Source organism: Amblyomma mixtum, chromosome 3 (genome assembly GCF_055824585.1).
Source record: "Amblyomma mixtum isolate Tamu chromosome 3, ASM5582458v1, whole genome shotgun sequence".
Taxonomy (NCBI): domain Eukaryota; kingdom Metazoa; phylum Arthropoda; class Arachnida; order Ixodida; family Ixodidae; genus Amblyomma; species Amblyomma mixtum.
The window spans coordinates 155,686,433-155,702,476 of NC_143014.1; the positions used below are offsets into that span (position 1 = coordinate 155,686,433).

The following is a 16,044-nucleotide window of genomic DNA, read 5'->3' on the forward strand; positions in this document are numbered from 1 at the left end:
TACCAGCTCCCAACAAAAAAAGCACCACTCTTGCTGAAAACAAGAACAAGGTAGAAAACAGCGTAGAAAAGAACAAGAACTAAAATGAAAGTATCGGCGCCAAAAGTATAAACTCGATGACAAAATAGCCGAAAAGATACCACGATCTCTGAGGCTGACAAACATACGTGAGGGTTACGCGTTTGATCGATATTGACGGACATAAATAAGTTTTGTTTAGTAGCCACTAGTGCATTTTTATTACACGAGGGAGAAAGAAAAAAATAAGACAACTTGAATGCAGGAAGCCAAAGAAAACCTAAAATTGGCGCCGCAACAGGCGGCCAGTATGCGCTTTGCGTATACGCGTGGTTTCGCTTTTGACGCACCTCGATTCACAAGGGCGGAGCAGCAGAGGAACTCCAAGTGCCCCTCTAAGTGTTTCTTGGACGAAGTTCATGCTGCGGCACTCACGTGCGACGACGAAAACACCTGTGGCTAGCTAATGTTGCACGAGATTCCGTATTAGCAAACGTACCGCTCGACGTCTTCGCTTCGTCAACGTACCAAGACAGAATTTAAATATGTCCGTAACTACCAGTGTCTACTTATCAGCCTTGATGGTGGCTCGGGTGAAAGCTGCTCACCACTAGGTTGGATCTCTGCCGAAGCTGCCGACTCCTCTCTCCTGCCCGAGATCCGCTGCCTGAGCCCTAAAACGCATCGTCATCTGTGTGGGGTTGAGGTCGCTGAAGTGCAGGCCGCAGTTCTTTGCGAGAGCTGCGTTGTCGGGATCGGGAACGGGATCCAACCTAACACTGGTGCAAACATATGCGAAGCGACGATAGCAACGGCTGATAGAGGCCTTCAACATTCGGCCGGCGGTAGTTGTTATTTTGGCTGCTGCTAGGCTGCACCACTCGCCGTCAGCGATCACGGAGTCCACGTTTACGTCAGTTGACTTCACTTTTACAGTAGTCTTCATGAGAGAGTGCCATGTTTCAATCAGAGCGGCGGTAAAAAAGTTTTTGCACTTCTAATCGATATCTCTTAGGAATAAAAGTATCTTGCTGGAAAAGCTACAACAAAGCCACAAAATGGCTAACTATCGAGTTTTCCTGAAAAAAAAAATATTGATAGAGTTCTCATAAGTGGCCCTTTAATGCTGTGCATGGAGTCCGCATTTAGATCTTTTGGGCATTCGAATTGGATGGGCCCCTAGGGCTTTCGTGACTGCCACGGCGGCAAACAATTTTTCTCCCTTGGCACAGGAAGCACTTGCACAAGGCTATATGTCTTCCTATTACAAATGCCATCTGGCGTAGCGGCATTCGCATGACTCTGCGGCAAGTCTGTAACACGTCATACTTCGTCACGTGAAACGACGAGATGCATGCCGTTTAAACAACCAGCATATGTTGGCTAGCAACATCAGGAAAGCGTAATTTAGGCCCACACTAATACTGCGTCATTTTTACAGGTGCTTACAGATCGATATAGTCGCGGCCCCTTCCACTAGCGTATGGCCCGCACTGACTAGCATGGTGGTAACGGTGAAGCGCTGATATTGACTTTGCCATCGATCCCTAACTTCCATTTTATTGCATCGAATGATGGTAAGGGGGGATTGTCCCCTCGATATTTTTGAGGGCATCGCAGAAACATCGCAGAAACAGCGTGCGCCGGACTAGACGCAAAAGTTTGCGGGATATGCTATGCGTGGCGGAGCGAACCAAAATTACATTGCTGCGCCATCTGCCGTCACAGAGCGTGGTGTCGAGGCTCACACACGGTACTGCCGCACCAGGGGTGCTGTGAGCCTCAAAAGCAGGATTTGTGACGGCAGATGGAGCAGCAATGCAATTTTGGTTCGCTCCGCCACGCATAGCATATCCCGCAAACTTTGGGGACTGACAGTACCACACATGCGTTTATTAAGTAAGTATATTTTAAAACTTCACATGGCACTAGAAATACCGGCCCCTACATTGGGAAAAAAAAAGTCTGACAGCTCGTCGAAGCGAATTCTACTCTAAAAAGCAGCGACGGCGGTATCACTACGTCATGTAAACGCGCAAAAGCCACTCATGTTTTCGCGTGTCAATTTTTATGTGATATTTCCAAGTTAATCTCAAAAACCTTACCCATGGTGTGGGAAAAAAACTAACTCATTTTTTGCAATTAGTACTGCTTATTAATAGATTCGGCGCAGCGATCCATATTCAGAAGGCTCATGCACGCTTTATTAAGAGCGAAAACAAGAAATAGATATGTTTGCTCACGTAAGTTTTTTCTTGACGCCTGTAAACCTCGCCTATGTGACAAAACGACTGTTTTCAATGCCAAAACAGAATACCTTCTCCTCCGTCTCTTTTTTTTTCACTTTTTGCCGGTACAGAAACCTAAATCGAAGAGAACACTGCATATCGATACGTTCGATCTAGGCAGAGAACCGCAGTGTTTCTTAGGCCTCCTTTAATGTATCTTTCTCTCTACACGCTGACCAAACACAGCTGGGCCGCCCATCTCGAAGTTTCTGGCTTCCAGAGATAGGCGATCGTAGGGTGGAGACCAAGAAGGCCTCTTGTTCTGGCCTGATTTCCTTGCCTCAAGCCTTGCTTCCTTTACCTTGAGCCGAGCGTACACTTCTTACAGCTTGTTTAGCCGGCACCGTCTTTTTCTCAAGTGCCCGGCAGGGATGTTTTTCTTGCTTTTATTAATTGTTTGCTTTTTAATTTTGCGATCATAAAATGATCTTTTTGGTTACGTTAAATCCACGATCAAAGGTTTCTCTTGTGGTACTCTTTCCTTCCTGCAAATGTTTGCGTTTAGTTTCGAGCTTAGCACAACACTTTAAAATGACAAATATTTTCTCTAAGAACAAACATAACAGTAACAACATAACTACAATTCTTGCCCTCTTCTGGTGCGAAAATCGACGGGGATAGTTGTATAGCCAGCAGCGTGGGGTGAGTGGAGGTACATTAGATTTTTTTTTTTTAGCCATGAAACTTTCTACAGCGCTTGTTCTGTGTGTATCTCCTCTTGTGTGCGTTTTTTGTGTGCGCTTAAATTTCATTTCATTTCTACAGACTAAACGAATTCGTATTTCGTGCCAGAGCGACTAAACTCCTGATGTAAATTGTCACATAGAAAAAGCGTTGGCCTATTGATTACGCCGTTCGCGCGGAACGACTCGACTGTCTTTTCACTGCTGACCTCTTTTTTCTTTTCTGGTCACCATTTCGATGGCCTTTTTTTTTTCGCAATGTTATTCCAACAAAACTCCAAAAAAGCTTTCCGAGGACACAAAGTATCCTGTTTCACAACGATCTGGGGGTTTTTACCCTCAGAAACAGGGCGGCAGCGTGCTAGAAGAACCATAACGCGTATCTGCCGTTTACGCTACGTTCTCTCTTCAGGAAGCTCTGTTTTGGTTCCGTCTACGTACTGGACATCCTTGAAAGAGCACCATGGCGCGGCCTGGCAGCTACGTAACTGCCACACCAAAGCACGGGCGACTCTGAAAGGCGAGACGAGGTAATCTCTTGAGACATTCTCTTAAACACTACAATTATTTCAACATTTATGGCATGTATAACATGCTTTAACATTTGCAACAAATTTCTAAGTTGACAGTTACACTCGACTATCTTTGCCCTGCCGTCCGACAACATACGAGCGACAAAATGAAGCACTTTGCCTTCTTCCAGGTAGCCCCTGTCAAGTGATGCCGGTTCTACGAGCTCTGCTCGAATACGTGCACAGTAAATCATGTCAGTAGTGGCCCGAATCTGACGCAATATATTTGCCAGGACTGCCGTACCGGGAATCGACCACAGGGCAGCCACAGAGTGATCACTACAGGTCTCTTCTCCCTGTCCAATATTTTATAACTTGAGTGCAGTGTATACGCACACCCCATCACGAAAGAACGCTGTCTGCCGTGTTTTGTGATTCATCGAACTGATAACTCCAGTCAGCTGCTCCGCAGGCACTGCCTGCTACGTGTCGCGTGCTGCTCGCTCCAAGCGAGCGGCGGCAGTAGCCTGGCCAAACTGTGGCCTGTCATGAAGGAGAAAATGCGCCACGGGATGAAATCCAAAACGATATTTATTTGCTGTTATGTTTCTTTCCTTTCTTTTCTTTTTAATGCAAATTTTTTCCGCTCGACGGTACTCCTCATTTTTTCTTCCCAGTTGGGCTAAGCCTGTTAATACTTTCGAGACGAGCAAGGTCTCTTTCATTTTCAGTTTTTAATATCCCAAAATATTATACATGCGCGAGTATCCTCAGGGAACGTAGCCAGGAAACGAGTGAAACGCGAACAAGAAAACTGAGATGGGAACACGAAAATATCAACATATTAGCTCCAGGAGAGAAAATACAAGCGAAGTTGAATAGCACTTCTGAAAAAGAGTCCTCGCGCTTTCGTAGTGAAATGGCCCTCGGCTAGTATTGAGGTTCCCCTGGCTAAGGCATTCTCATTTTGCTCTTCGTAGCTAAGCTGTCTTGTTCGTGTTTTATTTCTTGCTTATAGTAGAGCCTCCACGCTTTATAGATAGATTGCATGTACAGTCGCCCACATACCTGTCTAGAACGCTTGAACGGCGCATCGGGGAGTACTACATTTGTGTCATTTACGAGTTGCAGAGGGCTTCAAACCTGGCCTCGTCGTGCAACGTTCCCATGGGTCGTGTTCAGCTCCTCATGTCTTTAAAAGCTGTATCACCAGGCACCGGTGACTGCAAGAAATGTAACAGAGAACTCGCCATTCGAGTCCTCTGGACAAGTGTGTGGACAACTGTGCGCCATGGGTGCGACGATTAAGGACCATGCATGGCTTACGGTGCACGTCGGAGCAAGTTGTGATAAGCAAATCAGACAAATGCAATGCGAAGATTTTCGCCGTGTAGCCATGATCTCCAAAATGACGGCCAATGTTACTTTAGTACAACCCCTTTATGGGCAGAATTTAGTTTAGACAACGAGTCCCAGACTACGGCGTGGGCCACATATTCAAAAGATAATTTGGTCATGTGGTTCGTTCGTGCTGACATCGTTATGTGGTTTTCAGATCGTTTATAAAAGCTTATTTTCGCCACACTTGCAACCAGTTTCGTTTCTTTTTTCGCCATATGGTTCTTCTGTTTGCTTTTTATACCATTACGACTTTTGCATCATTGTGTATTTGCTTGTTTAGATTATCCTTTGAAGAGCAGGCGATCGAACATCGACTTACAGCCTTTCAATGTCCACGCAAAAAGCTGCAAAGGAGACTAACCATAATAGGTGGGAAGATTTTCCACCTTAGGTTTGACTGCAGCGGCAATTTACTTCCCCTGTTCCAGCCTCGAGTGAACAACAGCTGGCACACGGGAAGCCAGGAGGCCACCGCACAAACTAACACAACTCTGTCGTCAGGTTGCAAAGAGATGAAGGAAAAAGTGCATGTCACACCTTACGCGTACGCCTCACCTATTCTGAGGAATGTCCCTTGCTCGTCGAAGGGCTGTCGTTTCCCCTGGAACGCGAACAGCATTTCTAGTGCCGCCGCCGAGACCTGCTCGGCGTGGTCTTCTCGCCGCTCTGGAGCTCCGCTCACGAGCATGTAGACTTGACCAACAGTCTCCACCTGCGAAAGGCCGGCTTAACCTGAGGAAGCGCCATTCCGAACTCTTCTGGAGTCTATGCTATCTACGCGGTCGTCAAGCTTAAAAAAGATCTGCCGCTGAAAGCTACTAGGGCGGCACTAATCATACAAGCCATGCAAAAAGGAATCGGCGGCCATTTGGCAAACCTTTAGGTATAGCCGTAGAGACATACATTATACCAGAAAGACTTTGGCTATACTACAGTCTTTTATTCCGGTATACGCATCCTTTAGTCTGTCTACGGTAGAAAGCATGAAATGTTTTTCGCGTCCAGTACCCGCAAGTTACAGTTCTTTTCTTTTCCCGTATAATTTCCGACATAGTCATCAGTCGCGACCATAGCGTATTTCTTCAAGAGATTTTCGTGGAGGCGCACCTTGAAGACTTGGTAGCGATCGGTGATGAGGTCGAAAAGAGAGAACGTTGCGTTCACCCAGCTCACGACTTGCATGGGACTCAGGTGCCGACACGCCGCCGGGAAGTTGACCAGCTCGCTGAACAGCACCGTGACGCTGTCGAACGTCTGGTCGGTGAAAAAAGGCAGAGAGCGCAAGATAACTTCACATAGGAGCCAAGGCTGGTCCTAACTCATGGCCTTTGCGGCACTCGGGTAGAGACCACCGCAGCTCACAGCGTTCTATTCGTCAGTTCATGAGATAGAAACCAACAAGCTCGTATACGTCTCAAGTTCGTTACTATTTTCTAAAGGAAGTTAAACATTAGTAGCCGAGGGAGGAAACTGTGACAAAAGGCATTAAGGCCTGACGGGTTAAAAGTTCCCCGGTAAGTATACATAAGTGCGCAACACATAAATTGCAGCTTAACAGAGTATTATAGAAAATAAATCAATTACTGCAAACAAAAGTGTTACAGCAAAGAAATTAAAATACCTACACAGCCAGTAAACGATACACTCAAAGCAGTCCATTAATATGGCCCGAAATCACTAAAAAGACTCGTACACTCAACTTTGCTTGTACATGAGAAAAAACACATGTTCACAAAAAAAGTAATTATTTTATGTCAACACTAATTCATTCTTTTTATGTTTTTTAAAATTTTGCACTAATTAGAGACCAAACTTAATGCTTAAAAAACTACAGTTGAGAACAACTGAAAGCTGGCAATTTACCTTTTCTTTTCCGCAATTCGTTCTTGTTTCAGAGACTAAGCTTCAATATTTTCTCGGGGGGTATTCGGTAGGAAGATCGTTAGGATTGATAGAATACAAACGATTGCTACATATATAATATAACAAGCGAAATACGTAGACCCGGTTTGCTTTGAACAGATCATGCCTCTGAGAAACTGCTGACGTTGGCAAGTTTTCCGGTCTCCCATGGTAACCCTCAACAGCTGGGAATGCCTTCTTTAGCAATTCAATAACTCCTAATTATCAGACATAGTTGTGGCGCCTCGAACTAGGGCACAATAAGATAATTTAAAAAAAAAATAGTGCATACCACAAAGACATTTCTAACGAGACGGGTAACGTGTCGGTGATCCAGCAAAGTGTGCTTGTAAACGCTCTTTTTTATTACAGAAAGAGAGGGAGAGAAAGATAAACGGAAAGTAAGAGAGTTTAGCTAGGCGATGCCTATTATGCTGCCCAACTCATGGGAAGGGGCACGAAGAGAGAGATAAAAAGAGGAGAGAGAAAAGGAAGATCACTTTTTCACGTGTCCGTAGGCCGTCAATAACAGGGTACACAGGGCACACACTGAAAGTTTACAACCCTTAACTCAATCCTGAGACCTTCAAAAATTTCGAAAACGCCTTCACAGCTCTCCTCTGAGATAAGGTTTAGTCCAAGGACCCAGAATCCTGGGCTCTTTAAATGGACGAGAATCTAAGCGGTGGAGCGCTGCAGCCAGGAGGACACGCTCACACTCAAACCGAGGGCAGTCATAAAGTAGGTGTTCAATTGTCTCATTGTACCCTGCAGTTCTCACACGCATGAGAGTCTGTCATTGCGATTAAGTGGGAGTAGGCATTTGTAAACGCCACTCCAAGCCGCAGGCGACACAACAGCGTAGCATCGCAGCGGGAGAGGCCGGATGGTGGATTGAGTTGAAGTAAAGGATCGAGGCGCTGCAATGCCGAGTTTCCAGGGGTAGACCATGACGCTAGTGTCTCTTTTCGGCCAAGTACCCGCAGATGTCTTGCTGCGTCGGCTCTTGCCAGTGGTATCCGGACAATGTTGACCCTGTCCTGGACCGATGAAGCTGCGGCGTCAGCTGCGTCGTTTGCAACAATGCCACTGTGTCCTGGCAGCCACTACAAGGTGATGCCATGACCCTCTTCCAGTGGCTGGCGCTGTAGTTGTCTTATCTCCTCTACGAGCTGCTTGTGGTCACCATGGCGTAAAGCAGAATTGAGGCACTGTAGGACAGCTTTCGAATCGCAAAACAGCCCATTTATGGGGTGTTTGTGCACCGATGTACTACAGCTGCACGAAGAGAGGCTAATTACCACCAAGTAGAGGTTGTCCGATGCGGAATTAGTTGCTTGATACCGGCCTGTCTCGCAGTAATGACCACGGCTCAAGCTGAAGCGGTGGATGAGACCGAGCCATCTATATATGCATGAACGCTGTCACTACACTCAGTGTGGAGTAGGGAGAGTGTCAACTGTTTTAAGGGCCGGCGGATAGTGGCTTTTCTTCGCTCCCGGAATTGTAAGGCGCACACATGGCTTCCGCAGACCCCACAGCGCAGACGAAGGCCGTGTTGCCGGGGTGAACTGCGATCTGATGGATGACTGGTGGGCTGCTATTACCTTTAGAAACACAGTGTGTGGTCTCTACACCAGCACTGACAAAAGGCGATGCTGGGGAATCCTAGTTAGATGACATATGTGGGTCCACCGTGTGATAAGGGCTATATACGTCGAAAGCGGGTAGTCTATGGAGACAGCAATGGCTGCAACTGTTGATGCGCTGAGAGGAAGACCCAGGCATTTGCGAAGAGCCTGACCTTGTACAGTCGGCAGGGTACACAAATTTGTCTTTCACGTGATCGAAAGAACGGGCGTACTCTACTGCAAAAATACAAACAGTGCTATGCACAGCTGCAGCATTGACTGAACGGACGAGCACCATGATTTTCCGGCCAGAAATCTGAGTAAGTGACCTGAGAAGGTGAGCGATCGATGTTAGCTTTTTCTTTAACACGGTGCAATGGGGACTCCATGATAAATTCCGGTCGATGATAATCCCTAAAAAACGATGAGAAGTACAATAGGGCATTGGATGGCCGTTGATAGTTACCGGATATGGAGTCATACATTTCCGTGTAAATGCTACTAACGCGCATTTCTCAGCTGAAACACTCAGACTGCTCCTGCAGATAGGAAGAAGTTATGGTTGCAGCTCGTTGAAGCCTTGCTCGCACCTGGAGGCGCGTCAAAGAGGACGCTCAAATGCAGATGTCGTCGGCATACATACAGATGTGGACAGTATTAAGGCGAAAGCCTTTAATGTCTCATCGTTGTAAGCAGCAGTTGTCGACAGAAATGTCACGCTTTTCAATTGGTTCAAATGGTCGTGACGTCACAGTGCCCGAATTTCAAACGGGGCCAGTTGTACTTTGTCTAGTAACCATGCAACCAATTGAAGGGATCGTATAGTGACACTCCAAGTGGGACTGAGCTTAGTTAATTGCATAATTACCAAATTATCCTAATTAACTTCTCTAGTCAGGCCATATATATTAAATAAAAACGAGTAGAAAACTGGTCGAGCTTGGGAATCGAACCACGGTCTTCGGCGTGCGAGATGAGCATGCTATCCACTCCGCCATGCCAGTTTTTTTTTTCCTTTATTGCCGATTTTGACGTACAAATCAACAGGTTACAAGAAATATAACATGGCGGCCACACTTCGGCCGACACGACTTTAACATTTTTTGGGTGACACTAATCCATCTAGTACAGTTATCCATTGTGGTGGATCAGGCAGTGCGTTGTACACATTTCTTAAGCGCACAACGCTCTCAATGAAATGTTCGCGAACCGGGCGAACAACCAAGCCCGCGTGTTCGAACTGCATTCGTGTTTTCCACACCGCGTGGAGGCCCAGGACCATAATGAGGTCATAAGGTATTTCCTCTGAGCTATTCACAGGCAAGAAACGTATGCCGTACGGATCCAGGGGCAACTGTTTCTTTAAAGTTCTTTGGAGTACATCCCAATGAAAGATCGGGTCCCAGCAGTCTAGAAATACGTGTTCTATTGTTTCGGGTTTCTTGCATAAAAAGCAGTCAGTGTTCCAGGGAATGAAGAGTCCTTTATCGTGAAGCCAGGTCTTAACTGGGAGGGTGTTTGTATGTAACTTGAAAAAGAACGATTTGGCGGAGGGTAGTATGGGCATTTTCTTCACTCTTTTTAGGACGTCCTGTCCTGGGCCACCGCGATGTGGAGAACGGTACAAAGGTACAGGGAGCATGACATCTACAAGGTCTCTGTAGAGTTTTTTCTTTGTAACGGTTGACAGGTACTGCTTGGAAAAACGTACATTCAACAGCCTATACGATAAGACAACTTCATGCAGGTATCCAGTCACCCTTCCGCACATATTTTGAACAGACGAGACTACGAATCCAGGCAGAAGTCTATACAGTCTTACTTGTATAACTGTGCGCAGAAAGATATCATTCTGATCCCGTAAAAAAAACAAAGCGTGCCACAATTTGTCGCAGAAACAAGTGAGCCAGGCCAAGACCTCCTTTCTTTACAGGCAAAAACAAATTCGTTCGACTGGAACTCCGCCATGCCAGCTCGATGGTTTGGAATGAACAAAGGCGCGTCTAGCGAATACGGTATCTTCGCTCACTCCCATCCTCCTCCCTTCCCTTCCGGCGAGGTTTAGGTGTCCACCGAGTAATGAGAGACAGATACATTTCCTTTCCTCAAAAACCAATTTATCGACGAGCGAGGCGTAGGACCGAATGGGCGATGGTGTTCTGTGGACTCCCTGGCAGCGTTGCAAGACGCTGTCGCGTTCCACTCTTAGAGGCGAAGCTTAACATCTTAACCACACATCAGTGACCGCACTTTAGGTCAAAAAAGTGCCCCCCTGAATTTTGACGGCTGTCCACCGAGATATGTGAGACAGTTACTGAGTAATTTCCATTCCTCAAATACAATTTTCATTTTCTTCATTACGGGCCCTCTTTGTCTTCGTTCGCTCCCACTTCCTCCCTTCCTCTACGGTGCTGTTCAGGTGACCGAGATGACAGAGAATTACTGCGCCATTTCCTTTCCTCAAAAAGCGTTGCGTTCAAAGGGCAACGCATCGCGCCGAATGAGTGGCGGGGTTCCGTGGACTCCCCGGCAGCGCTACAACACGCTGTCACGTTCCACTCCTAAAGGCGAAGCTTAAGCGTCATTAATTAGCACGTTAATTAGTATTCAGTCATTAATCAGTAATTCACCATAAATTAGTGATTTGTCATCTCTTAGTAATTAGTACTGTAATTAGTAATAGGTGATGTGACGTCACCAGTGCCACAGGGGCAGTCAAAGTGGTGCGGTAAACGCTTTCGCCTCTACGCACTTTAGACAGTCAAAGTGCCCCTGAATTTTTAGGTAGGTTCTCTGGGAGTGCTATAAGTGTCTGAATAAACACTGCAGGGCTGAGAACTCTGCCCTGGGGCACGCCCCGGGTAGATGTAATTCACAGGTGTCGAGCCAGCTTCACTCATGATAAAAAATGACCTATTGGTCAAGTAGATTTTTGTCCACCTAAACATCCGACCACTGATGCCAACATCCTCTATCGCATCAAGGGTGGTTTCATGTGTTACGTTATCGCAAGTACCAGTGACATCAAGGAAAGTGCCACGCATATGCGCTTCTGGCGTTTTTGTTGCTGAACTGTGGACACAAGATCAATGACGTAGTCAATAGAAGAGTGACCTCGCCGAAAACCCGCCGTGACATTAGGGCAAACTTTATAGTGCTCAGGGTACCACTCAAGACTTGTCAGAATCATTGTTTCTATCATTTTCCCCACGCAACTGCCTGTATGATGTGAGCTAGAGCGGGGAATTTCCGGGTTTTAGTAATGGTATCAGCCGACTGGGTTTCCACTGGGGAGGAACAACATCGTCTTGCCATGATTAGTTATAAAGGTTGAGTAGTTCTCCTTGCGCGTCGCGGCAAAGGTGGGAAAGAGCAGCATATGTGATGCCATTCGGCCCTGGTGAAGACGAACGCTTGATTTTCGCAAGGGCAGCATTGATTTCCTCACGTGAAAAGATAACATTCATTGCTGATTCCCGTGATGCAGGAGGAAAACGCTAAGAAATCGAGGCAGTCATTGCAACCGCAATTCTCTTGCAGAAGCCAGTAGCTACTTCAATCTGGTGACGACCTTTGTGTACAGCTAAGGCACAGAAAGGCTGTCTTTGTTGTGGCAGCGTTCGAATTCCCCGCACCGACAGCCATATCAGGCATATGGGCTTATGAGGATCCATAGACTGAAAGAAAAACTACCAGCGCTGGTTCGCTAGCCTGTCTATGCATCGCTTGATTTTCAACTGCATACGCCGCCTTTCTCTGAAACCCCAAAGCATTTGGTCTGTCTGTATCGTCTTTCTGCGTGGCGCCGTATAGCACGTAGGTGGTCTAATTCTATGTCGAATTTAGTGCGCATTCTAGTTGACGTGAGGTAGCCTCTTTCAGCCTTCCTTGCAGTTGCTATCGTATCCTCCAAACTAGAAGTGAGGGCTTCCTTGCACGCATCCTCCATGTGTTTTAAATGCCGCCCAATCGATGTGCACATATTTAGCTCAGCCGGATGCCCGAAGACCTGCAATCTCGAGGTAACTTGGTATGTGGTCACTCCCGAGGGTCTTTACATCACGAAACCACCGGACAAGCCGGTGCAGAACAGCGAAACCAACGTCAGGTCCAGACAACTGGTGTAGGAGCGCCTCGCAGGTATGTACGTCGGTCTGCCGTCATTCATTAAGTAAAGTTCATTTTCTGATGCAAATAAGGCCAGATTCCTTCCTCTGGCGTTAATTGTATGAGTTCCCCACCGTGGGAGGTGGACGTTGAAATTGCGCTAATCCAAGGAGCCCGGGATACCTACATGATGTGCTTCAGCCTCTCGCAGTTCAGTTCAGAGGAGGGGAAGACATACGCTGCAATAAGTGTTAACTCTATGGTTCCTTTCTTGACTCTAAAACATACTTACTGATTGTCATTGTGGGGTTTAAAGGGGTGGGAAAAGTATGTCAAGTCGGCGTGGATGTAGACCAGAACTTTGCTGCGCTCGCCGCAAGTGGGGGCGAAGAAGGGCTCTTACCCGGAAAGCCCCCGGGTAAGTTAGGCTCGCAGATGATATCGGGCAGTGGTTTTTGAAAACATATTGCCGGAAACTTGAGATTCGTGACTTCAGGCCTCTTGCGTTACTCTAAGAGCGCAGCGCCTCTGACTTCCTCGCGAAACGTGGGAAGGTGTCCAGCCATTGTTTTAGAGGTTTGAAGCGCTGTATCGAGGGGGTCCATCACCAGAAAACCGCTTCGAGTGGTTGAGGATTGCAGGGCCTAGAGCAGAGGGCGAATGCCATTGACCACCATCGTAAGGATCATAAGGGCTCTGCGTTCTTGCTCTGGTAGCCGGTCTGTAACAACTATTGAGCTCGACGATGGGCGCTTACGCTGAGGAGGCTCAGTAGGACGTAATGGCGGAAGCGCTGGAAAATGACCCCGAAGTAAGACCATCCTTGACAATTGTGGCTTACAGGGCACACTTGTACGTGGTGGCGCGGGAGGGGGTTGGGAAGGAGGTGCTATGGGCGTGTCGGCGTGGCTGCTTTTGGCAGGTCTTTCTGGAATTCTTTTTGTGGCGACAACGATTTTTTCGAACAGTCGCAGGAGCTTCGCGATGCGTAGAGTTGTCCTGAAACATTTGCTTTAAGACGGCACGCTCGTCTTTTACACACGGGCAATCTTTAGACGAGGCGTCATCGGGCCTGTTATAGTTCGGACACCTAAAAACTTGTGCGCTACAGGAATCAGCGCTGTGAGCTCCGGCACAACAGGAGCACACTCTTGCTAACTTGGGCGAGTTTCAAACATTTGTGGGACTAGCCGCCAAGGTGGCTTAGTGGTTATGGCGCTCGGCTGCTGACCCGAAAGACGCGGGTTCGATCCCGGCCGCGGCGGTCGAATTTCGATGGAGGGGAAATTCTAAAGGTCCGTGCACAGTGCGATGCAGTGCACGTTAAAGAATCCCAGGTAGTAGAAATTTCCAGAACCCTTCAACGGCGTTCCTCATAGCTTGAATTTGTTTAGGCACTAAGGCGTCGAGCTGCACAGAGACGACTCGCCTGTTAAGCAGCCTTGTTGTCGGTTGGCTGCACTAAAAGGACGAAGCACGAGGATGGTGTGTGCCAGTGTGTGACCATTTGGTTTCACAGTGGACTCACTCGATGATGATCCAGCTCTTAAAAGTCTTCTGTTGGTCTTCCGGCTGAGGTAAGTCTCAAAGCCATCTACACTGCTGGCCTCGCTGAAGTACTGAATGGTGTATTCGCTGTCGCGGTCGCTCAGAAGACTGCACCGCTTTCTCGACTAGCTCGAGAAGGAAGCCGCCGAGCTAGTCGGATGCCCAAAAGGATCCAGGTCTCTCGCCGTATGACGGGGGAAGGCATCCCCGCATAACACACGCAAAAGCACTGAAAAAAGCTGGAGACTGATAGATATCGTTTCACAAGGATGCACTTCGTCGTACTTCTCAAGCTTTGATTAGAAGATTTCAGCATAGCTTAGCAGAGGGAAGGACCACCTATCAAGTAGTCAGCCATGCTCAGTATCCTATTGCAAAAAGGGCGGCCATGAAGCTGTGCATTAATGAAACTAGCCGCCAAGCGCATAGTTAGTTTTATAGACAACTGTACTATTTTATTTGCTGTGGTTTATGACTGAACGCAGGCTGAAGGACTGCAGCCAGCAGAGAAAGGAGACATGAACAACGGTGTGTAATAAATCCGCACCATGTCCTCAGAAATTAAAAGATATAAATGGTAAGTTCTTATAAACTCTTATTTTTCTACATCGCACATATACCCTGCTAAAATCAAACTATTAATTATACACCGACACGAAAAATGGCTCCTTCTCAGTCCCTTGTTTCCGACAGGACAAGTAGCGGCCCGACATTGGCGCAACTTTGGCCTCTGAATCGTGCGGCGCCGCCCGTATGGCTCTCTTCGTAGCGGGCTTTGGACACTGTTAACCTAACGCCGCCTCGCCGCAGCATCTCCGCAGCGAAGCCGGTGAGCGCGGGACAGCCCCTCACCTCACACGTGTCGACGGGGTGGGCCCCGCGGCGCAGCCTGTCGGCCACTGACTTGGGGATCATGGAGTAGAGTAGCTCGTCGCCCCTCTGGCGCCACGCGTCCAGTCGCACCAGGTTCTCTTCGAGCGTCCGGCTCTTGCGCTCTTGCTGCGAACGCCACATACATGCGCCATGTGAGTGCAGAACCGGGGGTATGCTAGCGTGGGAACGAAGGTTCCAGGTAAACGCTGGTTAATATCTGATAAGCAGCAGACAGGTAATCGGTATAAAACTTGCTAACCTTTGACATCATCTCGATGTCATGATTAATGACATGATTAATGGCATCAATGGCGTAATGATTAATGGCATGTTAGCATTCATTCACGTTCCTGGCGCGCATGAGGTCAGGGTGGCAAGCTTTTTCTAGCGCATTATTTCTAGCGCGCCCTTGAGCAAACTTGCAGTCACTAGCCCCTCACCTTTCCCTTCCGCGTTTCTCGCAAGGCTTTCATTACTTCTGCTTTCGTTACCGAAGATTTGTTTCTTCGATGCCACAATATCTGCCTTCGTGCTTTGATTCTTTCGTCTACTATTCAAGCCTGTCTAGAATTCCTCTGCGACTTCAACAATATTCTAAGAATCGCTGATGAGACTGCCATATTTCTCCGTTATTGTGAAAATGTTATTTATCTGCCGCTTATTGATTATTTTGGGTTTTTTAGCTCTGCCAATTCTGTACATTCTGAGACTTTCACGCTCTGGCTTTTGTTGATAAGATCTTTTGTTTACTAGAAGAGCTTGGCAGGACCGTGCAGCTAGTCTAATTTTAACTAAAAATATCGTAATTCATTGTTACACTCCTAAAATTGTCATTCATCTTCCCTTCTTCCTCGGTTAAAGTGGAATGCCTGCTGTTGAGCGCGAGCTTGAACTGCTGTAGTGCGAAGATCACCTCATTTTGGGGCGCCATGTGCGCTGGGGTGGACTAGCAGCACGGCAAGAGCACTACTCCTGTCATGTACCAAACAGCCTGTGTTCTTCTACGAGACTATAGCTTAACAAAAAGGGCGTGGAATATTCGAAGATTTCGAGTACAACTCCAATATTATACATTAACGTT

At 47.2% G+C, this 16,044-nt stretch overlaps 1 protein-coding gene across 1 annotated transcript in view; it reads right to left on the reverse strand.

Annotated features, from left to right (window-relative positions):
* LOC149352445 (soluble guanylate cyclase 88E-like) overlaps positions 1-16,044 on the reverse strand; it is a 204,853-nt gene that overhangs the window by 15,291 nt on the left and 173,518 nt on the right. The window contains exons 7-9 of the mRNA XM_089581618.1: positions 14,943-15,089; positions 6,010-6,156; positions 5,458-5,614 (exon numbers count right to left, since the gene is read on the reverse strand). Of these exons, the coding sequence (XP_089437744.1) occupies positions 5,458-5,614; positions 6,010-6,156; positions 14,943-15,089 (451 nt within the window). The remainder of the gene's footprint in view (positions 1-5,457; positions 5,615-6,009; positions 6,157-14,942; positions 15,090-16,044) is intronic.